Here is a 27,524-nt window from a genome sequence, read left to right on the forward strand (position 1 = left end):
AACCGTAGAGGAAAGAGACTTGTTACAGGTCAGGGAGTCTCAGGGCTTACTTCCTTTCTCTATTACGTTTTTACATTACTTTCACCGCAGATATTGACCCGCTCTATTAGCTCCCCATTGTTTTGGCAACTTTACGAGTTTTTCTGATAAGCAATTTCCTGAACTGGGAATTCTTTACTGTGACTTTTAACATGAATCTCCAGACATTAGACTTAATAACAAAAGCTTGTTTTGTAGAAAAGTGAATAAATGGCTAATGTTATTAGTGTGCTAGAAAGAATTTTAATAGCCACTGTTGTTACACCGTACTTTGCCTAAATTAATAGTATAGGTAATTATAAGAAACTTTGTAATATATCTTATCAAAGTCCCCTCTTTCTGCGCACGGGTCTCTGTCACTCAGGCCTGCCAGGGGACCCAAATGGCGGAGACCAGCGGACCCCATTATAGTCTATAGTCAGGTGTCTGACGTTTTTATGCAGAAATCGATGGAGAGAAAAGTTCTTTGTGCATTTCTGTGGTGGAGACTCCGGCTTTGATGTGATCTTAGGATCTCAGGCTGTTTTCTTGCACTCCATCTACTAAACTGCTTTTCAAACTGAAAAGCAGTGCTATATCCATCTCAAGGTAGACTATAGGCTACATGACTCAGATGACGCTTCTTTAACAAAGTCTATGGAGAGGGAGGAGTGCAAGAGATAAAAGAAGAAAGACACTGGAGGGATTGTCTTAACGCGGATGCCACAGCGGTTTCTGCCACGGAATCTGCGTCAGGGTAGGGCAGGAAATGACCAGCTCCTGTTGAATTCAATGGGAAGCGGTCTTTTGACCCGGATTTAACACGGATTCCGCATCAAAATCCGGACCAAATAACTACGTGTGTACTAGCCCTCAGAAATGTAGGGAATCTCAGGCTAGGAGGAGGAGGTCAAATTAAAGTTATATCTCAGATATCATACAATGTAGAACAGTGATTTTTTTTTTTTGTCATATGAAGAAGGAGATTGTACTGTAGTCTTTCATATGACTCCATGATCTATCTGTATAATTTTCAGAGATAATGCCAGTTGAAAACACTGAGTCATGTCTAGTATAAATACCATTTATATGTATGCTTGTTATGGTTGAAATTTAGTGTTTTTATCAACTTTAGTCTTATGTCTATGGTCAACTTTAATGTATTATCAAGTGTGTAGGAGCTACATGCTGCTTTTTTCGCCATGCAAAACAACTGTATTTATGCTCTATAGGTGTGTCCTGTACATTACAGCATGTCAAAAATATCCTCGTTTTAAAGAATCCTTTACTTACATATGGTTCTCATTGATTGTGGTCATTCTGTACATTCTGTAGCATGTGTTTTCAACATTGTCATCTGAACACTCATCTTTCCCATCCAAGCTCATGGTATACATTCATTGTGAAATCTGTTCTTGGAAGACCTCCTTCTGAGAAAACCACTGTCTTGAGCAAACCCAAATAAATGTTGATCCCTTATATGAACTGAAATAAGGTCATTAGAACAAGCCATCAGAATTCATCTCTGACAAACTGCTCTCTAAGCAGAAAAGTGTAGACTGTGGCAAAAATGGATAAGAATTATGGATGAAATTGGGTTAGGGATTTTTTTTTTTTTTTTGTTGCCATATTAGATGCAAAGCAGTAACGTAAAAAAAATGTACCCATAGGGGTGTGTAACCTTGAAATCACAAGTTATACTGGCTCTCTTCCCACTACGTTATATATGTCACCTCTGCTCCTGCTATAGAGATTACTGTCTGCAGACTTCACAACCACATTTTTGGAGTTGACCTAATGCATCTGCAGTGGAAATTTAAGCAACAAGGGTTTTAATGAAAAAAGGCCCTATGGCTTTGTTCTCCTATGTAGAACTATACTTCTCCATGGTGACAGACAGCAAACAATGTCTGATCCTGCAGACAAATTCTTTTTTTGATGTCTCCTAGTCTTTCTTAACGCACTGAATGCATATTATGTATAAAGTATCCAAGATCGGAATATGCAGGGGTTTGCTTGTAGTCTGTTACCATGCACACCGTATATACTCGAGTATAAGCCGAATTTTTCAGCCCAATTTTTGGGCTGAAAAAGTCCCCCCTCGGCTTATACTCAAGTCAGCAAACATTTATTTATTTATTTATTTATTTATTTATTTATTTATTTATTTATTTATTTATTTATTTTTTTGGGGGGGTCTATGACCAGCCACAATATCAATGTATAGAATCTCCCATAAAATAGTGCAAAAAACAAAGAAGATTTAATAAAAAATAAAAGTTCTAAATCACTCATTTCCCTAGAATACATTCAAAAGTAGAAAATGACTGTGAAACACAAACACATTAGGTATCCCTGTGTCTGAAAGTGCCCGGTCTACTGAATATAGGGTATCTGCAGTGCTCCTGTTCCGTCGAGAAGGGGTTAATAGGAGCACCTCAGATACCCTATATTCAGCCAGACTGAATTCCAAGTGGGGGAAGAAAAAACAGTCCTCAAGCTCAGGGAAGGGGCAGACAGACAACCAAAACACCCCCTCCCCTTTCCCAGCACCCAGCACTTACTGCACCCAAAAACTACAACCATTTTAATTTTTGAAATTTTCCAGTAGCTGCTGCATCCCCCCCCCCAGGCTTATATTCGAGTCAATAAGTTTTCCCAGTTTTTTTATGGTAAAATTAGGGGCCTCGGCTTATATTCGGGTCGGCTTATATTCGAGTGTATACGTTAGATCTACATATTAGAAATAAAATAAATTATAGTGTGTAGTGGAAACCAAACAATAGCAAATGTTTCATCAAGGGAACCTGGGCCAGAAAATCCAGTGTGGACAACAGATTACCTGATCTGAACCCAGGAGAACCCCACGACTCTTTAGAGACTTCTATCATCTTAGATGAGTATGATGTAAAAAGTCCCAATTTCCTGACTAGGTTCAGTCTGGGAAATCATTCTATTGTACAGACCGGACTTTAGGTATAGACCTAAAGAGTATCTATCATTTCAGGTGGCTTGCAAGAATTTGCAGTTGTGTGTGTACAGGAGTAACACTTTTGTGGCAATTATATGGATAGCTTTTATTCTATTATATTTTATTCTATTTTTTATTCCAGTTTTCTCTAAACTAGAGTGTAGAGACTAGCAACTATGATGTCTCCCATAAACTGCACACAGAGAAAAGAAAATCCTGCTCTTCTATCTCCCTGTAACACATCACAATGAGCCAGACACTATACTGCAGTATAGGTGTGACTCCATCACTGAGGTGACACTGTACTCCAGTTACTAGCAGGGCTCTGGAGTCTGTAGGCCAAACCACAACTCTGACTCCTCTAGTTTTCCGTAGCCTGACTCGGCTTTGACTCTGTATATGGATGACACGGATAGTAGCAGCAAAATTTCTCATACAGTATGCTCTATTCACACAACCGTCTTAAGACTTGGTCATGTCTTAAATGGTTCGATATGGGATCGTTGTTTTTCATTGAGCCACTCATCTCAATGAGAGAATAACGTCAGTGAAAATGGACCTGATAGTCAAATCCATGGGGAAAAAAAAAGAAGTTTACTATGTTTTTTTTTTTTCATGGACCACGGACAACACATAGTGGAGGAAATCAGTTGCGTGAATTTTGGGTAATCCAAAAAAAAACAACAACAAAAAAAACAGTGACTGTATTCCCATGAAAGTCAATCTGTGATACACCTTTTATCTAAATGTAATTATACAATGCCAATAATTGTATAATATAGTACAAAATAATTTTTAATAATTGTATAATGTAGCATAACATAATAGTTTATTTTTTTGAGTGATTTTGTCCTGATTCCACAGCTCAGTAGAGACTATAGCAGTGTCTGTCACTTGGCATCTACTTTTTGCCTTCCTCCATCTCCTTTCTATAGACTTTTATTCTATGGAAAGCATATAACCTGATTCCTGATTGATAAGCCATGTAGTTTCTTAAAATGAATTTGAAGTGTGAGTGGATAAGGAAGTAGGGGAAGAGGAAAGAAGCCCAATAAGGGAAGAATCAGCTTACTGTAGTAAGATATATAACAAGGCTTCTAACATTCATCTGTACAGTGGAGTTGGGCAGAGTTTGTTGAAATGACCTATTATGTCCTATAGGGTTTGTCCTGTGTCAGCAAATAAATGTTATTTGTTTATATAATGAAAAGATTATATATATATATTTTTTTTCTTTTGATTCTATCTTGTTACCCCTATCCCCTCCCTTCCTTGCCCATTCCCTCTCTGTTTTCCTTTTCCTTCTCCCCCCTTGTTCCTGACCTCGTTTGTTCTTTCTGTCATGCCTTAGTAACTGACCTCTAGGAAACTCATGTATGTTTGGCTTTCTGGCCTTCACGTACACTGCTCCACTTTTTTACATAGATGCCTCCGCACCTGGACTGTTGAATGGAGCATCAACCTTGTGTCCAAATTTCTACTGTATGGTTTTCTGTTGGTTTTTGTTATTACTGTTTTATATGTTGTAAAACTTTCTTTTGTCTTTTCAATAAAAATCAAATTTAAAATAAATAAAACTGTGAGGAATTGATACAGAAAGTATATTGAAAAGCTGTGTGTACTTTTAACGTTACAAGCGATAACATTTATTTGCTGAAATTGGACAACCCCTTTAAGTGTAACATTTGTCACTACAATTCAGACAATGTGGAGTATTTGCATGTATGCAAAAAGTATTGTTCAGTAGCAGTCAAAATGCCTTGTGTGAAATACTATATATTACTGTGGTAGTATTCTTCAGAGAGCTGGTATCCACATGATCTGTCTTGTTACAATGATGTACTTGGTCAGCAGAAATGGATTCTCTCCTGGCAGAATGTTTTCCACTTTTAGCTAAGAAGAAACAAGCAGTGCGACAGGTAAAATATATCGTTCCCAACATCTCTCATTAAATGTCTTATTTCTCTATGTGATATTTTTTTGATATGCAGATCATATCATTTATTGAACATTTTAATTAATTTGTCCTTACAAATGTTCTTTTATATGGTGTAAGAAAAAAACATTTATGTTTATGTGAATCATCATTGAGCAAGCATAGCTGACAGAATCCAACTTGGGAAGAATATGCAAATCTGACTTCCATGATGTAATTAGGATGCCAGTGCCTCATGTATGCACACCAATAGAGGGCGCTGACTGAGAATGTGCAAGTCTATCTTCCATGATGTAATTAGGAAGACAGAGTCTCAGTCAAGCAAGCCTATAGAGGGCACCCTCTATAGGCTTGCTTGACTGAGACTCTGTCTTCCTAATTACATCATGGAAGTCAGATTTGCATATTCTTCCCATGTTCCTTTGCAGTGGAGCGCTCATGGCTTAATAAGACTCCACACACCTATATGGTGGTCTCTCCCTATGGAGTGATGATATCCCTAGAATCCAACTTGTCAACTCTACAATTTATTTTAAAAAAAAATATTTGATTTCCAGTTCTGTTTTCCTTATGGATAGACTGATAAGAGAGAATAAGTCTAAATGCGAAGCCAGATTTATTTCTTCTGTGCCACAGTGACATTGAGCAGGTGCAACTAGCTAAATTGTGTGTCCCATTCCCACAGAAACACCAGAAGCCGCTCATCTGCCCTGGGTGAATGACCTCATACTTTAGCTTTTTTCTTAAAGCCACGTCTGTGATGTTTTTCTGTAACTTGATTCTTCCGGTTAGATTTTCAGGGTTCCTCAGATTACCAATAAATTTTGAGGTCTAGAAAGAAAAGAGTTGCGACAACACCAGATAGGTTCCACAGGCTCATCTTCACTTAACCCATTAGTCTTACCTCTTCTATGTCAGAAATAATTTCTCTGCCGCATATGATCAGAAGAGTGAATACATTTAAAGGTGCCCATACATTGCTGGATGTATATGGATGTGTTCCAGCTTTCCCTTGATGGCATATTTCAAGCAAAAAAGTATTCTGCATCTTATTTTTCAAGAAGCCCCATCCAATGTTCTCACCTCTCATCATAAAGAGCACAGGTATGTCTGGCCAAGCTGAGTCTGCATAAGGGGTTGTCAAAAGGAATACCTGTCAGAAAAACAGAGCAATTTACCATACACCATAAGGTGCATGGTAAACTTAAAGGAATGATCTGGGATTTTTTTAATGGCTTATCATTAGGATAGGCCATCAATATGTGATTGGTGGACCAATACAGTCCCACATCGAACACCTGTACTGGACTACTCCCAGTCCAGCTACTGTACAGTGCATGAAGCCAGACTATAGTATAGTTGGGAAGCTGCGCTATTACAGGGTTCACACCAGCATTCGGGTCTCCGTTATCAGGTTTCCGTCTTCTGCATGCAGAAGATGGAAACCTGTCATGCTGAGTCTGGCCCTGAGCGCCAGTGAGCGTTTTATGCTCTCCGCGGCAAAACCAGACACAGAGTACTGCATGTCCAACTCTGTGTCCGGTTGAAAAAACCTGGTTTTGCCACGGAGACCATAAAACGCTCACCGAACTCACGGCTGGACACTTTTCAAACCTATTCAAGTGAATGGGTTTGAAAGATGCCGGCAGGTTTCAGTCTCCTGCCCTGTTTTGTGGAGGAAACGGAAACCTGCAGAACGGAGACCGGGCGCAGATGTGAACGAGCCTTTATCAGCTTCTATGTACTGCAAGTGGAGCAGAGCTGCAGTAACGCTGCACAGCCAATATACAATTAGGGTGCTGTTTCCTTCCAGCTCTAAACAGTGCATAGTAACAGACCCAAGCAGGTGACTGACGCAGGGTTGACCGTTGTCCCCCAACTAAAGATGGTCTATCCTTAGGATAGGATTCTAAATAATAATAATTTAAAAAAAAACCCTTTTAAGGCCATTTCTGCTCTGGTTTAGTGTGAGCAACTAAGGCGTCTGGGCATCTACACCTAATTCTATGCGTTAGAATTATCATTTTAATGTAATTTTACTGTGTGGATGGAGGGCCTTTAAAAATGAGTTCTTATGCGATGACAAACTTGTGTGACATGTTACAAGATAGGTTTTTAGAACCTTGCATAATATTCTCTTCTATTCTGTGGCGATATTGGTATGATACACCCTTCCAGGAGACCCTCCTCTGAGACTGGAGTCCCCCAACGGTTTCTGTCTTTTTATGAATGGCTAATTCGTAGACGTGGAGACTTCCTGGTCTGTGAACTGTTTGTTAGTCAGAGGTTAGATGGCTTAAGACTCATGAAAAGAGCATGCTGCCCAATTTTTTTTGTGTACCCAGTTTAGACCTCATTTAAAAATATATTTGGGAAACCAGAGCCATCTTTGCGCCAGATGTTGCTCCACCTTCATTTTGATGGAGTTCAGGACCTTGTCTGTGGTTATACAGTCTGGCTTATTTGCAGTTGGGAAGGAGAAAATCCTGGGCATGTGAGAAAGGCGGCATTTACCAGACAGAAAATCCAAATCTCTTTTGGGAAGTAGACTTGCTGACTAAGACTATATTTTACACAGCCATTGAGAGTGATCCTTCATCAGATTGTGAGCTCGGGGCGCAGATGTGTAATGGGTTCAGTCTCCTAATTTACGGTACACTAAGTACAGTAGATAAGGATCTGCTTATTCTATTTTTTTAAAAATTATTTCTTATTACATTTTTTTGTCTTTTCTCAACTCTGAGGTCCTTGTGGTTATGATTTTGGGATGTCATCAGCAAACAGCTGTTATCCGTTCAGGAAAAGGGGGACTTTGTATTTCTGCATCTTTCAGAATGTGGTCCACCCACTCCTAATACAAACCAACTGTCGTGGTGGTTAAGAGCGGGTCTCGCTCTGTTTCTTTTGGAGTAGTCTAACACATTGGCAGCTGCTCACTGCTTATACATTGCAAAGGGCTGAGCCTAGCATTCTCTCTTATGATTCACTGGAAATGTGATGTGGCAAGCACTCATTTATTTAGACTTTACGGAGAGGCCTTGGTCAGATGTTGAATTTCCTCAGTTCTCTCATTGGTTCCATTATATGTTCTCATTATGTGTATATCATTATGTTCCTTGATGTTAAAGCGTTTATTTGCCTTGTTGAGAATAGTGATACAGCATAACAAATGGGAGTATTGATTCTTATTGAGTACTTACATAGCGATTAGATGCTAATGTTTTTCCCATTAAGGATTTGGCGCACGGTCTACATAACCATGTTATGGTTACAAGGGTACACTGATATACAGAAGGCACATCAATAAGTATCTTCTAACTTTCCTGACATTATTTATTAGAGTTTAAAGGGAATCTGCCATCTGGAAACTGGAACCCTATTACTGTATAATGTAAGAGACATAATGCTGAGCCCCATTATAGTTTTAGTTAGTCCAATAGATATATAATTTCCATGAAAACCACACAAATGAGGCTGAAATGCAATGCATGTGTTAGAGCCTCCAAGGACTCTGCATTCAGGATTTAAAACCTGAGGCTCAGGCATGTTTATGGAAATGGTTCATCTATTGGGCTGTCTAATGGTATGATGTCTCCACTAGAATGGACCATGGTTAGTATAATATACTGTTTCCTAGTGGCTGACTCCTTTTTGGACTTCCTGGTATGGACCTTTTTCATAAATAAGAATAAAGCTTTCCATAAGAGCATGTACATATTACTGTTTGCATTATTCAGTTGAATCTCACCATATACTAGATCTAGAAATGACTCTACAAGAGGCACGATCATTTTCTCTGTGACCTGACTGACATTTGTAGGTTGATGTAAGATGTTGGGCAGCAGAATTCTCTCCAGGTTCAGTTATAAAGTGTTTGTATTATCCGGTCTTATCCTGTAACTTTTGCCTCCATCTTCCACTTGCGAGGTTGCTTGTTAACCTGATAATAGTCTGCCTCTTTGTATGGTTTTCAATGCATGTTCTGGTTTACCTCTCCTCCCTAAACCCTTACCATGTGATGGGCACCAATTCGTAGCTTTCAATGTTACACTGTCTATATACATAATGAATGCTAAGACTCTGGTCTCTGCAAGTCATTCTCTGATGCACGGAGTTCTAGCTATATACAGATTAAATAATATCCTTATAGAAACAAAACACACACTATATAAGTAATAATGATATGTATGTGGTAAAATGTTTTTGTACTAGGGGTATTTGCCTTTAGTGTAGGACACCCATGAGATGACTACATAAGTGCTTCATTAGTTGTTTGCATACGGATTGATTCAATTCACTCTAATGTACTGAGGTAAAAGGAAATTGGTGCAACATGATCTACTTTGGCATCTGGTGCTGAATTTGTCTTGGTTATGTTTGATGAATTAGACTGACTGTCATAAGATGTCTGTCCTGTCCTTTACCTTTATAGTAGAAGACCATTCATATGAGCTTATATTCTGTTTCAGATGCAAATATTGGACAAGTTTCCAGTGGAAGGAGGGCAGAAGGATCCAAAACAAAGAATTATCCCATTCTTACCAGGTTTGTTCTAATTGAAGCTTCTTTTTTGGAATTGGTTTTTATTTATTGCCATGCTGGGATCTGAGAACCATAATACATTCGTGTGAATAAAGCCTTATTGACAGTCTGGCACTCTTGGATGACATAATGCGTCTTATTTTAATTTCATAGCACACTTCAAGATTTGGCCAACAGCAAAACTTCATTTAATTTGGATGGTAAACAATGTGACATTTAACTAGTTGTCATAAGAGCTTGCGGCTATGACCAAAAAGGGCAGTGTATATTGCAGTTCTGTGTCTAAGTACAGTACTGATGTAAGCTTTTAGATACCATATAGAGATCACAGGAGATGGTGTCTGCACTGTCTTGATCGATTATACACCTATGTAATTAAGTCTGGTAATCCACTCGTAGAGCACACTCTATCCTTATTGGTTGGTGAATTATCCAATGACATCTATATCTATATCCTTATATATGTTTTACTTTAAAACGTCTCTGGATGTCCAGCTATAAAATGTTCTTGCCGGTGAAGCCAAGGCCTGAGCTTCAGTTTCATTGTGTTAAATTGAATTTATTTATTTTTTATATTACTTTATAAAATTCTTATTACTGGGATGCCCTGACACAGAACTGAATAAAGGTGGAGCAGATTCACTTATTAAATTCTGCTCTCCTGACGTTCTGTAGTGGACATCTGCTTCTAATAAAGTAAATAGGAAGGGGAGGTATAATATGTTCAACTGAATGAAATTCAATTACAACCTCCGATAATGTAATTGTATTGTGTAGTGTATTGTACCTCATGGGGTACATGGTCAACTGCCTTTTTACAGAGTCATAATTATTATTGAGGGGTTGGATCAACTGCTCTGAAAAGAAAGATATTTTTCTTCCACTTCTTTACTACAGTGTCAGGAGCATAAAAGGGTTGTCCAGAATATCACATTTTATGGTCTATCCTTAGGATAATTATTGCAAAAACAGACCAGCTTAAAACAGCAATTTTTACTATATTTAGGATAATGCACCAATAAAGCAAAATCCACAACAACAAACAAATGTGTTTTAGGGATTATGGAAATCACTTCAAGCAGCATCCATCCCCCAAAATGTTAAGTTCTGGTTCACATCTGTTCATGGGTTTCTGTTCAGGGAGTCCGCTTGGGGACCCCCCCCTCCACATAAAAAAGTGGTTACCTAAGGAAGCCCATGGACCTCATAGACTATAATAATGTTGTTTCCACTTGGTTTCTGCATGAAAAATGCGGAGAGGGGACCAGAATGACCCGAACGCAGATGCGAACTGGGCCTTAGACTAGGCTGTCCAAACACGTTTCTCCAAGCAGATTGGTTCACCAGGAGACCGTTTATGGCCCATATTAAGTAATCTGTATAGTGTCTCCGTTCTCCAACCACTATACCGGACATTGAGACAACTGCTAGCTGTCAGCACCACACAATCAGATATTTATGGCCTGTCCAAAGGATAGGTCATAAAATCTGGTATTTTGGACAACCCTTTAAAGGTTTAGTGTCAGACAAATGTTATAGTTTCTTTATTGATACAATTTTCCAATATACTTTCTGTGCCAATTCCTCATGGTTTTCCAGATCTCTGCTCTCTGTCATCTGTTGTTTACTTCCATTGGACAAAAATCAGTCCATGGTCATGTGATGTACGGGCCATGGTCATGTGATCATACACAGGAGCGCAGCTTGTTACCAGGCGGGTGTCTGATTATTGTGCTGTGACTGTAAAGAGCTGTCCACCTTTGTCTGATCACATGACCATGGACTATATATCACATGACCATGGACTGCTTTTTATCTGCTGGAAGTAAGAAAAATCAATCACAAGAATAAGCAACAACCTGAAATGCCATAAGGAATTGATACCGAAACTATGTAGAAAAATTGTGTAACATTTCATTATACAAACAATAATATTTGCCTTTCAATATTTGTTTGAACTGGACAACCCCGTCAATTGCTTCGTAACTAGATGCTATTGCCAGTAAAGGTGCAAACTGAAACACATTTCCTCCGGGTGTATATGGGTCATATAGGGGTCTAACAGAAAAGAACTGGGTACCCCCTATGCTATTAACTTGCCCAAGTAGGACATAAAGGGCAGTCCTTCAGTTTTTTTAAAGTGTTTCAGGAAGGGGTTGTCTCATGAAAAAAATCTTTCTAAAATAAAGCTGGTATGGCTTTGCACATCCTCTCTGTTATTGACTAGGAAGCCATAGGCAGCCACACACGTTTCTGCAGAGAAACTGTAGCACTACATGATATATTATATGAACAGGGGTTCACTAGATGTAACTCTCCTTTCAAGGTTACATTCTGATTAAAGACCTCTTCTTGAGCTTATATAAGGTAAAGCCACATGCACACCACCATGTGTAGTGTATGGGCCAGTAAAAATGGCACGGATGACACTGATTGGTATCCATGTGCCATCTGTGACCCATACATTGAAATGAATGGATAGAGCCACAAGTTCGGACAAGTATGCGACCTGCTAATACATTAAAGTATCCTGCTGGCCTGAGATGCAGCCTATTAGCATTAAAGGCTTCTCCATCAGCAATTCTTTGAGTTTTATCACCCACTCCGGATATGTAATGTGTTTTCATTTTTAGTCCCAACACTCACTTGGACTTATCCTGTAACTGAGTGTTACAGCAAGAGTAGATCTGCTGAAAACATATTGAAGGTAAAGCTCTAAAGCCATAAAAATAAGAGTATATTCAGGAAATTTACCTAGCTAAATTCTAACCTTCATCCCTTATTAACCATGTCACCACAACTCTACTATTTACAGTGCAACCAAAGTGCCTCTGATAATGATATCACTACAACGCCATCAAAATGCCTCCATTAATACAGTAACCAAAGATGATAATGCCACTAGTGTCCCCATTTATGGTATTTTGAAATCTCCCGATTTGCAATTTTGAACTGGCTTTCACCCCACCAGTGACATAAGTATCTGGTAGTAACAGGTTCACTACATGAGAGTTTGTCTCTCCCTTGCTGGACTGGGCAGAGAGTGGTGTGCAATGTTGCTGAGACCCAATCTGAACACTGACATTATAGCAGTTGAGCACATTCCCCTTTTTCAAAGCCCTTTGCAACAGTGTTGGTACACTGAAACTGTGTGCACGGTGTACAGCACCTATTTCCATTTTGACAATACCTATCAACTTTGCACCCTTTGCCAATCGATCTATTAATTCACCCCATCCCGTATGGCCCCTCCACCCGACCCATCTATCAAAGTAAACGGAACCCCACTTACCTCTGTCCCACAGGCCCGATGCCTTGGGGTAATCCTGGACTCCAACCTATTCTTCAAACCACATATTCAAACCCTCAACACCTCCTGTCGCCTCCAGCTCAAGAACATCCATCGAATCCGCTCCTTCCTCACCCCGGAAACTACCAAGATGATCGTCCTGGCCCTCATAATCTCCCTCTTAGACTACTGCAACACCCTTCTCCATGGACTCCCGGCTAACACCTTCGCCCCCCTCCAGTCCACCTTAAACTGCGCTGCCCGCTTAATTCACCTCACCCCCCGATCCTCATCAGCTGCTCCCCTCTGCCAGTCCCTCCATTGGTTACCCATAGCCCAGCGAATTGAGTTCAAGCTACTAACGCTAACATACAAAGCCATCCACAACCTGTCCCCTCCATATATCTCTGAACTAATCTCCCGCTACCTGCCCACACGTAACCTCAGATCCTCCAATGACCTCCTACTCCGGTCTGCTCTCATCCGCTCCTCACACAACCGTCTCCAAGATTTCTCTCGTGCACCCCCCATACTCTGGAACGCCTTACCAAGACACATAAGACTGACCCCCACAATCACAGGATTCAAGAAGGCCCTGAAGACTCACCTATTCAGGAAGGCCTACAACCTCCAATAACACTATCACCTCACTGCCATCTGTACAGTCTCCACCTCTCCTTCTGTCTCTATCCCCCTTCCCTCATAGATTGTAAGCCCTCGCGGGCAGGGCCCTCTACCCCACTGTGCCAGTCCATCATTGTTAGTATTATATCTACCTGTATATCTTGTGTATTGTATGTAAACCTCATAGATTGTAAGCTCTTGCGAGCAGGGCCCTCAGCACCATTGTGTGAAATGACGTTCTTTGTTATGTATCTGTCTGTATTTGAACCCTACAAATTGTACAGCACTGCGGAATATGTTGGCGCTATATAAATAAAATTTATTATTATTATTAACCCCCAAATGTAAATCACCATGGAATTAATGGTGCGATATAAATAAAGAATAAAAATAATAATAATTGTGATAGGTTGCCAAGCCCTGCTATATAGAATGTATTACAGTCAACAGCTGTATTCAGTATTCTGTGGGATGCTGATAGAATTCGCCTGGCTGAGTTTGTCTAAGGGAATGTTCAGTTCTACGCTATATTTAGGGAGAATAGTTTGCCACATCATTACTCTGCAGTGCCTTGTAAAAGATTGCACTTCTGAGAATGCACATCCTTAGGGCACTAGATAGTAAGGTTACTGTTAGATGAGGCATCAGGATGGAGCCATAACCCGCTGCTCAGCTCTGACTTCATTTATTAGATGACACAGGCTTCAGCATTATGTTTGATCTGGTCAGTAAAATGCATGGCAGGCTTTGCTTGCCCAGAAGACCGGGGCAGGCTTCTACTTGAATTTGTTCATCTGCATAAAAGTTCTGTAACTCATTACAGGCAGCAAGGTTTTGTCAGCAGCTTTGAGTCAGCAATATTCGTATTCTGGAAATTCAGCAGATCTCTGTTCCTCTAGCCAAATTTGTAGTATGGGAATCATTAGATATGGGCACCGACTGCTCTTGCTTTGACCCCTTTTCATATTTTGAATAAAGTATCTACATATTGTTTGTTAGTAATGCAACAATAATTGCAGATATATTTAAACAAAATACATGAAACAGAGAAAAATGTTTCTTTCTCCACTCATCAATCTCTTCCACCTCCCCCTCCTAAACCGACATTATCTCTGAAATCTCTGCTGACTTCTGTCATGGCCTCCATAGAGGAATTGCAAGATCACAGTGGAATCAGATTACAGCTCTCTATTGAAGTCTGTGGTTAGAGGAGGGGGAGGATAGAGGAAGGGTTTAGTGAGATAAAAGAAGAGTTGACTGATGCAGATTATAGTAAGTTTTGACGCTGAATGGTGAGGAATGCCCTGCCCCCCTTCTGACAGTAGTACTAGGGGGGATTCCTCACTGCTCAGCATCATGGCTGGGAGGTAAGGAACGCCCCCTCTGACATTATAGCGCTATGGACAGTACTGTCAGGAGGGGCGTTCCCAGCTAGACTGTCAGGAATACCCTTCTGACAGTGAAGAGTTATCGGTAACTGCACCGATATCTCTTCTCCCGGGGCACGTAACGGGAAAGCCGACAGTGCGCTGAATTCAGTGCACTGCTGGATTTCTAGCGATGTAGAATACCGCGTGTGCCCGAGGACCTGAAAGGTCCTCTTTAAAGGGGTTGTCCCACGTCGCATACTCACCAGTCTTCGTTGTTGAAAAATTTTCTGTCTTCCGGCTTTGTTGCGTCATTGGTAGGCGGGGTCACATATGCAAAGTCAAGCGGCGAGATGCCGCTGGCCCTGCGTGCGTGCTCATATACCAGTCTAGCCTTCACAATGCGAATACAGACCCGGCATCCGCCTCTCTCTATTACAGCGGATGTCGGGTCTGTATTCGCATTGTGAAGGCTAGACTGGTCTATGAGTGTGCACGCAGGGCCAGCGGCATCTCGCCGCTTGGCTTTGCATATGTGAATACAGACCCGGCATCCGCTGTAATGGAGAGGCGGATGCCCAGGGAGGGTTAGACGCCGGCACAGATGCACAGAAGCCGGCACAGGTGCCTGCAACATCGCTATGCTTCTGCCCTGCATGAAGCCAACAGCGGCAGGAGCGATGCTGTTATTCCGCTCCTGCCACTGCTGGCTTCATGCAGGACAGAAGCATAGCGATGTTGCAGGCACCAGTGCCGGCGTCTATGCCGGCGTCTAACCCTCCCCGGCATCCGCCTCTCCATTACAGCGGATGCCGGTCTGCATTGGCAGCCCCTTCCCCCCAAAGGGTAAACTACTCCCCCCCCCCCCCTCCAGGCTGGCTCCCATGCACTTAGCCCCTCCTCCCTCCCCCCTCAGAGCAGCAGATACATCACTTGACTTATGAGCAGATAAGTCAAGGGATGTGTCCCAAAAAAATGAATAAAGTAAGATAGTGGACAAACAAAGCAGTTTTGCTGAAGCAATGTATTTAGGAAAAGTCTTACATTCACATTAACAAACAGTATAGATAGGATCCTTGTGATGGGACAACCCCTTTAAGCATTAATTCATTCTTATAAATGAAATCTTTTATCATTGTTTTTTGGTGGTACATTGGGCATTTTGTAGTTTTTATTTTAGCATGTTTTTCTTCTTTAGTTGGTTCTTATGGAGATTAGCTAAAAACGGCTTTAGGGGCATTTCCTCTCCTGCTTGGGCTTCACTCTTCACTCCAGATAACTGCATCTAGCGTTAGACAAAGTGGAAGGTGTCACTCAAGCTTTGGGGACGGAGCTAGGGGTCAGTGAGGGGTGGTTATCCAGAGCAGAAACAAGTCCTCTTTGAAGTTTTTAGGAGCCTCTGAGTAGCGTGAAACTTTTTGTTTTGTAGATATCACTTCTCAGCAGTCATCTCATCATTACAGACAATATTACAATGAATGATAAGACCTACAGTGGGGCAAAAAAGTATTTAGTCAGTCACCAATAGTGCAAGTTCCACCACTTAAAAAGATGAGAGGCGTCTGTAATTTACATCATAGGTAGACCTCAACTATGAGAGACAAAATGAGAAAACAAATCCAGAAAATCACATTGTCTGATTTTGTAAGAATTTATTTGCAAATTATGGTAGAAAATAAGTATTTGGTCAGTAACAAAATTTCATCTCAATACTTTGTTCTCTCTCCTTTGTTGGCAATGACAGAGGTCAAACGTTTTCTGTAAGTCTTCACAAGGTTGGCACACACTGTTGTTGGTATGTTGGCCCATTCCTCCATGCAGATCTCCTCTAGAGCAGTGATGTTTTGGGGCTGTCGCTTGGAAAAACGGACTTTCAACTCCCTCCAAAGGTTTTCGATAGGGTTGAGATCTGGAGACTGGCTAGGCCACTCCAGGACCTTGAAATGCTTCTTACAAAGCCACTCCTTCATTGCCCTGGTGGTGTGCTTTGGATCATTGTCATGTTGAAAGACTCAGCCACGTTTCATCTTCAATGCCCTTGCTGATGGAAGGAGGTTTGCACTCAAAATCTCACGATACATGGCCCCATTCATTCTTTCATGTACCCGGATCAGTCGTCCTGGCCCCTTTGCAGAGAAACAGCCCAGAAGCATGATGTTTCCACCCCCATGCTTTACAGTAGGTATGGTGTTTGATGGATGCAACTCAGTATTCTTTTTCCTCCAAACACGAAAAGTTGTGTTTCTACCAAACAGTTCCAGTTTGGTTTCATCAGACCATAGGACATTCTCCCAATACTCTTCTGGATCATCCAAATGCTCTCTAGCAAACTTCAGACGGGCCCGGACATGTACTGGCTTAAGCAGTGGGACACGTCTGGCACTGCAGGATCTGAGTCCCTGGCGGCGTAGTGTGTTACTGATGGTAGGCTTTGTTACATTGGTCCCAGCTCTCTGCAGTTCATTCACTAGGTCCCCCCGCGTGGTTCTGGGATTTTTGCTCACCGTTCTTGTGATCATTTTGACCCCACGGGGTGAGATTTTGCGTGGAGCCCCAGATCGAGGGAGATTATCAGTGGTCTTGTATGTCTTCCATTTTCTAATTATTGCTCCCACAGTTGATTTCTTCAATCCAAGCTGGTTGCCTATTGCAGATTCAGTCTTCCCAGCCTGGTGCAGGGCTACAATTTTGTTTCTGGTGTCCTTTGACAGCTCTTTGGTCTTCACCATAGTGGAGTTTGGAGTCTGACTGTTTGAGGGTGTCCACAGGTGTCTTTTTATACTGATAACAAGTATAAACAGGTGCCATTACTACAGGTAATGAGTGGAGGAAAGAGGAGACTCTTAAAGAAGAAGTTACAGGTCTGTGAGAGCCAGAAATCTTGATTGCTTGTAGGTGACCAAATACTTATTTTCCACCATAATTTGAAAATAAATTCTTACAAAATCAGACAATGTGATTTTCTGGATTTGTTTTCTCATTTTGTCTCTCATAGTTGAGGTCTACCTATGATGTAAATTACAGACGCCTCTCATCTTTTTAAGTGGTGGAACTTGCACTATTGGTGACTGACTAAATACTTTTTTGCCCCACTGTATATGAAATATAGATAACACAGGAGCACTACCAGCCACAATAGATGATGGACGCCGCCTGTGTGTCCATGTGAGTGCCGTAACACATAGCCCTAACCTGTCAGCAACCAAGAAGAACAGACTCTTCGGCAAGATTTCTGCCCCCAAATAATGTACAGAAAATAACATTTAAAAACAAACTATGATCAGTCTGTAATCGAACACCCCCCTAATAATACAAGGTAAACATTGATATCCTTTTATCCAAGAGCATGGGGTATAAATGACTTCCAAATGCTACAGTTCCTCTCCACAAAGTTCCTAATGGCATCAGAGTTTTTACATGCCCTTTTATTTTTTCTAGAGACCCCTGACAGTGCCACAATATGAAACAGGGCAGGAAATGCCCAGTTTTAGAAACGGTGATGAATTCCCTTCTAATAAATATGAGGCTGGCGCTTTCTGCATGTCTCATTCCCACGTCCTAAAACCACCCTTCAGTTCAGAAGCCAAGCTAAACTAAACCTGGTAAATGCAGCCTGCTGAAAAGCCACAAATAGCTCCTCTGTCTTTTATCTGCTTTACTTGTTAGCCATAGACGCCACTGTCCTTTACATTCATTTATTATATCCTTTATTCTTTCTAAAGCCCTTTTATTCAGTGAAAATTCCCCTTATATAAATGCTTTGGTGCTGAGGACATGGAGCAGAGAGCTGCTGAAATCTGGCGGTTGCCAAGGAAGTTGTATGAGAGAAAACACTGATCTTTTTGTACAGAGACACAAATGTCCGTTCATTCACTAGACCGTCCTCTGTGCGACAGGTCAGCAATGTGTAATAAGCAGACCATGGGCATCATGTGCAATGGCAAAGTCATTACAACATTTTAGAATTGAAAGTTTTCTTTATTCTTATTAAAACATGTAATTCATTTTGATCATAGCTGTGGACTGAATTTATGTCATAAAGGCCACGATCCATATACCTTATGGACAATAAGGATTAAAAATCCATATTTAATTAGCTTTATATAATTGTCTTGTTGTTTTACATGTTGGCCCCCAACATGTATTGCACTTTCACTCATGTAGCCCTAATTTACATACTGGTAGAAATGAATTTATTTACAATAGGGTACATTTGGCAGTAACACCCACTGTACAACCAAAGATGGCACTTTCTGTGTTTTTACAGTCAAAAAAAATCCAGCAATATGTTGTTTTTTGCAGCTGCAATAGGCTAGTCATGGCTAGTATGATAGGTGTCTCAGCCAAAATCACCATGTATCCCTAGTTTAAAGGGAATGTACCACCTTCCCTAAGCATAATTAAAGAGGTATTTCCATGATGCTTGTTCACTAACCTGCAGGCTGTTGTGCTCTCTTCACTTCCTGCTTTTCTCGGCACATTGGTGGGCGGGGTTTCACTTGCACGGGATTGGTTGTACATGAATTACCACAGTGTGAAGCTGATGTAGCAGAGCTGGATTTGAGTCAGTTTGCATTACATACAGAGGTAAGGACTCCCTATCTCAGCTCTTATCAGCCAAATTCAATTAAAAACCGACTGATAAGAGCTCAGAAATCCTGGAGCTCTCACCTCCCCTATCTGAGAAGCTCCGCTACTTATCAGACACAAACAGCTCAGAGCTGCTCCCAGCCCCCCCGGAGAGCAGGCAGCTACATCACTTGACAAATGAGCATAAATGAGTGTAAACAAATGAATGAGTGTAAACAATGAAGTGATACATTAAGATAACGGCCAAAACAAAGCAGTTTTGATAAAGCAGTGTATTTAGGAAAAGTCTTAAATCCACATAAACTAGCAGTATAGATAGGATCCTTGTGATGGGACAACCCCTTTAACTGTGTGTAACATGTTACAGTGCACATTACAGTGATAATCATATCTTTATTAGAGATGAGCGAGTAGTATTCGATCGAATATCGAATACCATTATAGTCTATGGGAAAAAACGGGAATGTTCCGGTTTCCGTGGAAACCAAAGTTCAACACATTGGATCCTCCAAGTTCAGGAAGTAGCAGGACGGGGAGCACGAGGAGGTTTTTGAATTGAATTCAATGAAATTTTCCTGCGTGGTATTCAACTGATACGAGTATTCAATCGAATAGTAGTATTTGATCGAGTAGTATTCGTTCATCTCTAATCTTTATATATGTCAATTTTGCAGAGCTGGGGAAAAACAACTTTAAAGTGTTATGTAAATGGTGTATTGGGTACGGGTCTTCAGCCTTGGGAGCCCTGCTCTGGTGCGCAAGAAGGATGGATGATGAGCGATCAACTTCCTCTGCATGAGGTATGGTAGGGCTTCAGGAGCTGAAGTCCCGCCCCCTGTGCACCCACTGCCTCATTTGCATAAGACTTCAAAGTTTTTATTCTTCAAGTCTGCAACAGTGACATACATAGCAAAAGTTAACTTTTAACTTTTTTATACAACTTATATTAATGTTTATCAGTAAAGGTTCCAGCGATCCATAAGGACTCATTTCCTTGTGCCACTAAATAAAAGTCTAATGTTAGAGCATGTTTATAGCTGTAAGCAGCTACCATATAACTGGATTGTAGGTGTTCTTCAGTTGTCACATCCTTTTGTAACCTCCATGTATTTCTCCAGTGACTTAGCAATTCCTTAGATTTCTAGGATTTAGATATTTATGGTCAGTCGGTATCTGACGCCTGACTCACCCACGGATTAGTTGTAGGCTCTGCCGCAGGATCTAACATAGTGAATGGATCCAGAAGCAGAGAGCTCTGTACACTGTGTAGTGAATGTCGCTGCAGCTTCGTTCTCATTCATGTGAATGGAAAGTGTGCTGAAGAAAACCCAATATGTCATCCAAATGAAGAATTGGGCATGTTAGATTTCATTACCAACCCTTCACATACCCCAGTGGTGTCTGACAACAACTTGTTTCCCTGTTTTTGGGGTATTAGGAGAGGTAGCTGACCTCATGTACCTGCTAATGTATGACACACTTCTAGCAATTGCTCAGGAACTGGATGTATTACATTATTCTCTTAGTCTACAGTGAATAGTACAGGAAATGCTTTAAAAGCCTCAGTCTTCACTTACTAAGCCATCAGCAATTTTACACTTCATTCTGCCTCTTCCTGATCTCTGAATACTTTCCCAAACAATCTGCTTTACAGATGCTTACTATTTCTCTCATTCTAGCCGTTATGTCTGTTCTGCCAAGACTGGTGCTTTTATATCCCCAAATCTCACAATTTATTTTCAAAGTAGGCCTCAAATGAGATGCCAGGGGCTTATTCACATCAGAATACCAACATATAGCTGAAATACGGCTCTGAATGTGAGCACAGAATACAGATGTTTTATTTTGGGTATTTAGTTATCCCCATGACTTGTCTTTGTTGAGTCTTGGGGGCATACAAGGTTTCCATGTGCCTAAAATAGTGGGGGAAAAAAATAGAATAAAAAATATATTTCCTAATATACTTAACTTTATTAGTCACTTGGGAAAGCATCAAAGCAGGAGGTTTTTCCTCCCAAACCATGAAAGGTAGGGGAAGTCATAGGATTTTAGGAGCTCCTTCAGCTCTTGTGGGAGGGGATGGAAGTTCAGTGAAAGTTTTATTTTTTATATATGTACAGTATTTATTAATAAAGCAAAAACAAATAATTATTTACCTTAACCCTTAGTGACTTTTTTTGTTGCTGAGCAGTAACTTTGTTGAGGTACAGGTGGCAAAACAGTGAGGTCTTGTCATGGTTAACGGTCTTTGCTGGGGTGTTCTCTGCCCCCAGTATTGCTGAGCGATAACTGTTTTGGGGTACACTGGCAGCAGGTAGCTGCTTTAATGGCCAGGGTGTAAGGAGCACACACGCCTGAGATGACTCTTATCACTCTGTAGTCACTGGAATAGATCTTGGTCCAGCCGGCTGCCGATGACAGGGCAACTGTGGGACATAGTTCTGTTCCCAGCTGTCTGGATGCAAGTCGGCAGTAAATTTAGTTCTGACTTCGCAGCCTAACGCCTTAAAACCCTAACAACTTCTCTAATGGAGGAAAGATGGCCGCTGTTTGCACACCACTCTGACTATGGAGCAAGAGAGATACCCGCGGGAAGCTGGAGAGTCACCCCTCCTCTGGATGCTGTCCGCTTGCTGTGTGCCAGCAAAAACATCTCAGCATGTCACCATTGACACGCGTGTCATAGGTTAGCCATCACGGTTCTAACCCTTAGTCCTGGGTGTTTGAGTCTGGAGAGATGACATTATTTTATAGTGCTATGGGAAGGAAGGTGAAATTAGGACACAGCATTTCCCAGTCTCCTGACCTGATGGAACGTATGGAAAACATCTGCTTGCTATGGAGCTGCTCCCACAGCTTTGTATTAATCATACTGATGCATCCGCTTATTACTTGAGGGCAGTGATTAAATACAGAACCTCACTTTAAGTTCCAAAATACAGCAACACATTTACTTGCCATTATATGTGATGATCAGCCCTGGAGACGAGCTCAGAAGGGACTTTCTAACGTACACTTTACATATGTGTCTGCAAAATAGAACGTTTCTGGGGGTGTCGATGTCTTGGCAGGCTGAGATCATTGGATATTATTTTTAAATATGGACTAGAAATTTAGGAACAAAGACTTTGACTACACCTCAACGTTTAGAGTTTATCCATCATTCAAGAACGTCTATATGTCTGTACTGAAATTATATGGATTGTGCTTTAGAAGTTATTCTTGGAGAACATAATGTAGGTAATTCAAAACATGACATTAATAGCAAACTTAGTATAGTAATAGTGTATTTAACCAGCACTAGGTTCACACTAACAGCAGGTGTCCATCCAAAATTGCCAACGCAGCCCAAAGGATCCTATTCACTATAAAGGGATCTAGCTGGTGTCCATTTTTTTTTTTTTTTTTAGCTGAAATCACTGCACAAATTATAAGAATAAGACATTGCACCCTCTTTCACTTCATAGTTTATTTATCAATGCCTACGGTGCCTGGTTTTGGCTTCAGAAACTGCACGTAAAAACCTGAACATGTAAGTATTAATGCCTGTGCATGTAGTAGTGTTTTTTTTTTATTTTTTATTATTTTTTATTTTTTTATTGTCTTGACTGGTTGGACAGGCCTATGCAAGCTGTCTGAGCTGTAGAATCGGAGTCGGGGAAAAAAAGTTACCGACTCCTGCTTCAAAATAAAATGATTCATTATTTTTAACCATATTATACAATTATTAGTATTGTGTAATAAGGTGTATCGCTTATTGCATATTTACTTATGTAGGAATTTTGTTCAGTGAATTAGGGAAGCTTTATTGCTGCTGACTGTGGTTGTCAGCATTTTGTTAAGGAGTCGGTCTGTGGAAAGATAAAGAAGTCAGTGATCTGGCCACAGGCCTGCAAGCCGCACAATTGAAAACACACAAAACTGTGTTTTTTCCCTAATGATTCTTGTCTTTGCAACTCACTAGGTTACCACTATAATGGTCACTAACGTCTCAACAAACTTTACATAAATCAATTAAAAATTTAAGAAACTTTATAAAATATCTTATTGGAGAAAAATGCTTTCTTCACCACTTACCTGCTTCTTTCCCTGCACCCTGTCTTTAGCTTTAAGCTGCTGATGCCAGTCAGTGGAATCACACCTGCTACTACTTTTGGAAAAGGAGAACTTCTAAGTCAGAGAGTTTATTCATTTAGAGGGAAAGTGATTCTTTGTAGTTTTGTCTACATGGCTCTTCACTCAGCACTTGTTCTATCAATGCCATGATTTTTATTTAGGAAGCCTAACTCATGTGAGGGCAGACACAAATATTGTATGTGTAATATTTCACTAAGTAAATTGTTTAGTTGCTGCCATCCTGCAAGGACAGCCTGTGAAAAGACATGGGGAATGAAGCATAGCAATGGTTACACATTAAAACCTGCGCTTGTGCAAGAATTCCTTCTAGGTATAGGATAAATAAACGCTAGGCAGGAAGGAATCGCTTGTATGATCTGACTCTGGTCTGCTGCGTTAAATAAATAAATGCATTAACTTGCACAGATGGCAGGTGAAGAATGCTTACTAAGGTATAGATTTGTTGTTGACTATAATATACACAAGACATTTCACGGAAAGTACTGGCTAATGTATACACACGTGTTTTCACCAATCCTCTTTTGATGTATATGATACTTGAATTGATGTGACTGGGAAAGGAGCCATGGTTTTAGAAGAAATGTTCAGTTCTCGTACATAACATGACCTCTAAAGAATTTATACAAAATCTATTCCTCGTGTTGTACATGTTGTTTGGCAAGTTTCGGCCTTGGGGAGTCGGTGCTTCACTTTCTTGGCAGTGCAATACCTTGCATCTGAATGGCTTGTTGACTTCCTATAGTAGGCTCTATCATGTGGCAAAGTCAATGAAATCGGCGGAGAGAAAAGTCCTGCATGGAGGAATTCACCCTAGTCCTGGTCCTAGTTAATGGCCTCTAACTTAGTGGGTTATTGCATACATATTAAGGCTGGATTCACTTGAACGTTGTTAAAAATGTACATTTTTCATGGGTGTCATGCACACGAGGGGTGCACATATTTACGGATCTCACATACAGTTCAGTGTATTGAGGAATCCATGATGGCAGACAAAAATAGAACATAACCTAATATTTATAGTCCATATATACCATCAAAATAGAAACAGTCACTGAAATTTCTGCACATTTCATCACTTTTGGTGTTGGTTTATATTTTTCTGTATCTTTAAATTTTAAGGGCCATGTTTTAAATGTATAAATAAAAGTTACGTTTTATAACGGACTCACCCAGCTGCTTTGGATTGATATTCTGATATTCCCCTAAAGAACTATCGGCCATATTAAAGATTAAAGTTCAGCAGCTGTTGCCTCAGATTCAAACTGCACAATAATAAGAAATTTGTCCTAAATTTTCTCAAATTCTGGTATCCCTTATATTTAATTGAAAGCTCAAAGAAAAAGGCTCAGTCCAGCTCAGGAACGGAGGTCCTAACCCATTTGTAGTCTATTCCATGAGCTTTTGGCTATATTTGGGAGCTACTATAATGAGAATCTATTATTTGGGTGAAAACCTTAACAGTGAAAGCTTAAATACCCCCCTATGCTCACCCTTTATTGACCTGACCACACCCCGGAAACATCCCCAGTTAGAATCTCATTACATTGCCCTGTTGTGCCCAGGCCTAATGATACCATGGACTAAGTTGTCTAGTTACACTTTACTATGGGTGCAGCATTTTTAAGGCATTTCCCATAGTAAAAAAAAAAAAAAAAAAAAGCGAAAAAGTCTGTGTGCAAGAAACCCATTACAACTCATCTCTCCCCATGTGTTTGCACTGCTGCCTACTATCCTAACTATAAGATTCTCTTTCTCTATCCAGATACTGTAGATATTGGAGAATAGACAGAGGAGCAATGACTGATATCTTCTCCTAGGGCAGATGTTTGGTACTCCATGACTGTACCACAAATGGCAGATTAATGCTAGAATGTTACTTCCAATAGACTGCAGTAGGAGTAATATGAAAGAGCCGGGCATGACTTTGAGCATATTCAATTTTTTGTCTTAAATATTTGAAGTGAGTAAATCTGTATAGGTATTAATATCAATAATCTGTAAATTATTTTATGCAGTGTTGTTTATTGCTGAATATACTCAAACATTGCAAGTTTGTTGTATGTATGGAATGTTTCTTAAGAGAGCAATTCTTCACTGATAAATGATTCTATGTGTAAGGTCTTTGGCAAACAATAAGCATATAGTGTAGGAACCAGATGAACCGATTATGTCATAGAACAACAATAGGCTTGGGGCTACTTATTATTAATGTCTGATAGTACTTGGATCACACACGGACTCCTCATCATCTAACTAACCATCATCGGATCTACTTATTAGCAAGAAGGTTCTGTTCTTTTTTGGATACATGGAGAACTTGATAATTGGCTTTGGACATACATAAACTGATACATGGGAATTAATGTAGACCGTTTCACTAGCAGAATGCCGTACACCACGTCTATCTGTTCTCCATGCAGTACTAGTTTTATTAGTGCCTATACAGAAGTCTTTCTGCATCTATCCATATGCCAGATATCCTCTTTATAGAGCAATACAATGGGGCTATTCATTTTATTTTGCTGTAGAAATTGATCAAGGTTATTAATACGTGACTGAATAATTCACATATACTTATAACTTTATTTATTCTTTCCCAGGCAAAATCTTGTTTCGGCGAAGTCACATACGCGATGTTGCGGTACGGCGTCTGATTCCTATTGATGAATATTGTAAGGTGGGTGAACCATTTTAGAAATCCATAAATCGTTTATTTTATGTCTTTACATAGGTGTTGTGTCAGTCAGCAGAAACATAAAATTATTGTTGTGGAAGTCTTACTTTCTATATTGAATATATTAGATCTGATGAAATTCACAAAAACTTGTACATGAGCTGGAACGTGCCTGATGGTCGCTGCCAAAGTTGTGTTTTTCTTTTTTGTTGCTGCGGAGCTATACCTTATGGATACAACACTCAGGTCACTATAGTGTTGTATCACTGGATACTAAAAAGCAGCTATTCCTGTATTACACCTCAATATTATTAATACTTCTATGTATTACACCTTTGTATTATTATTATTATTATTATTATTATTATTACTACTGTATTACACCTTCATGAAAGCAGTCTTCATCTAAATATTATTTGTCCCATCCTTCACAGTGTCTTTACAGTGTCTTTCATCCAAGCATGCATGTGTTTTAGTACAGGGTCAGGGGATAATCATACACATTAGGGAGAGTGTGTGCCTACATAGGCGTATGGAGACTTACAAGTCATTCCTGCTCCGCTAGGGATTCTGGGTAAAAAAAATATGCAAATCTATTCTCCAGGATGTAATTAGGAGAACAGTGCAATCTGTACACCACCCTATAGAGGGCAGCATCCTTAACATCATGCATGACTCAGTTAATAAGCCTACTAACATAATAGAAATACTAATTTGGCAATAAACTCCGCATCATGTTAGCAGGCTTATTATCTGAGTCATGCATGATGTTAAGGGGGCTGCCCTCTAGAGGGCGGCATACAGAGGCACTGTTCTCCTAATTACATACTGGAGAATAGATTTGCATGTGTTTTAGTAGTAAGAATAGAATATCTCCTTCATAGCAAAAGGATTGGACAGTTAAAATACACTTGTATGATCCGTATCTCCCCGGCATTTACCTTTACTGGATACTTGAGAGGTCGCACTCAATTCTGTGGGTTCAGCCAGCATCTTTATCATCGCTGGGCTTTAAGGCCGCCCTTCTGAAAGTGTAGGGGTATCTGTGCTGAATATATCGCCACCAATATCTCCGGCACCAGGGCGCACACTGGTAAAGCTAAGAGTGCGATGAATTTCTAGCGGTATATACCGTATTTTTCGGGGAGTGTCTTAGCTGCCGGGGCCTACAGATTGCCGCGCTACTGCCACCGCTGGTTTTCTTCAGCGGCAGGAGCGTGACTATACTGCAGGCCCCGGCAGCTAAGACACTCCCCGGCATCCGCCGGTCTATTACAGCAGATGCCGGGGACTGTCTTAGCTGCCGGGGCCTGCAGATTGCCGCGCTACTGCCGGTGAAGAAAACCAGCGGTGGCAGTAGCGCGGCCATGCTGCAA

General features: G+C 40.5%; 1 protein-coding gene across 2 annotated transcripts in view; it reads left to right on the forward strand.

The window, feature by feature from the left end:
• Positions 1-27,524, forward strand: part of SH3PXD2B (SH3 and PX domains 2B) — a 101,682-nt gene that overhangs the window by 39,029 nt on the left and 35,129 nt on the right. For both annotated transcript variants that reach the window (XM_075274709.1, XM_075274710.1), the window contains exons 3-4: positions 9,395-9,470; positions 26,075-26,151. In XM_075274709.1, the coding sequence (XP_075130810.1) occupies positions 9,395-9,470; positions 26,075-26,151 (153 nt within the window). The remainder of the gene's footprint in view (positions 1-9,394; positions 9,471-26,074; positions 26,152-27,524) is intronic.

Source organism: Leptodactylus fuscus, chromosome 5 (genome assembly GCF_031893055.1).
Source record: "Leptodactylus fuscus isolate aLepFus1 chromosome 5, aLepFus1.hap2, whole genome shotgun sequence".
Lineage (NCBI taxonomy): Eukaryota > Metazoa > Chordata > Amphibia > Anura > Leptodactylidae > Leptodactylus > Leptodactylus fuscus.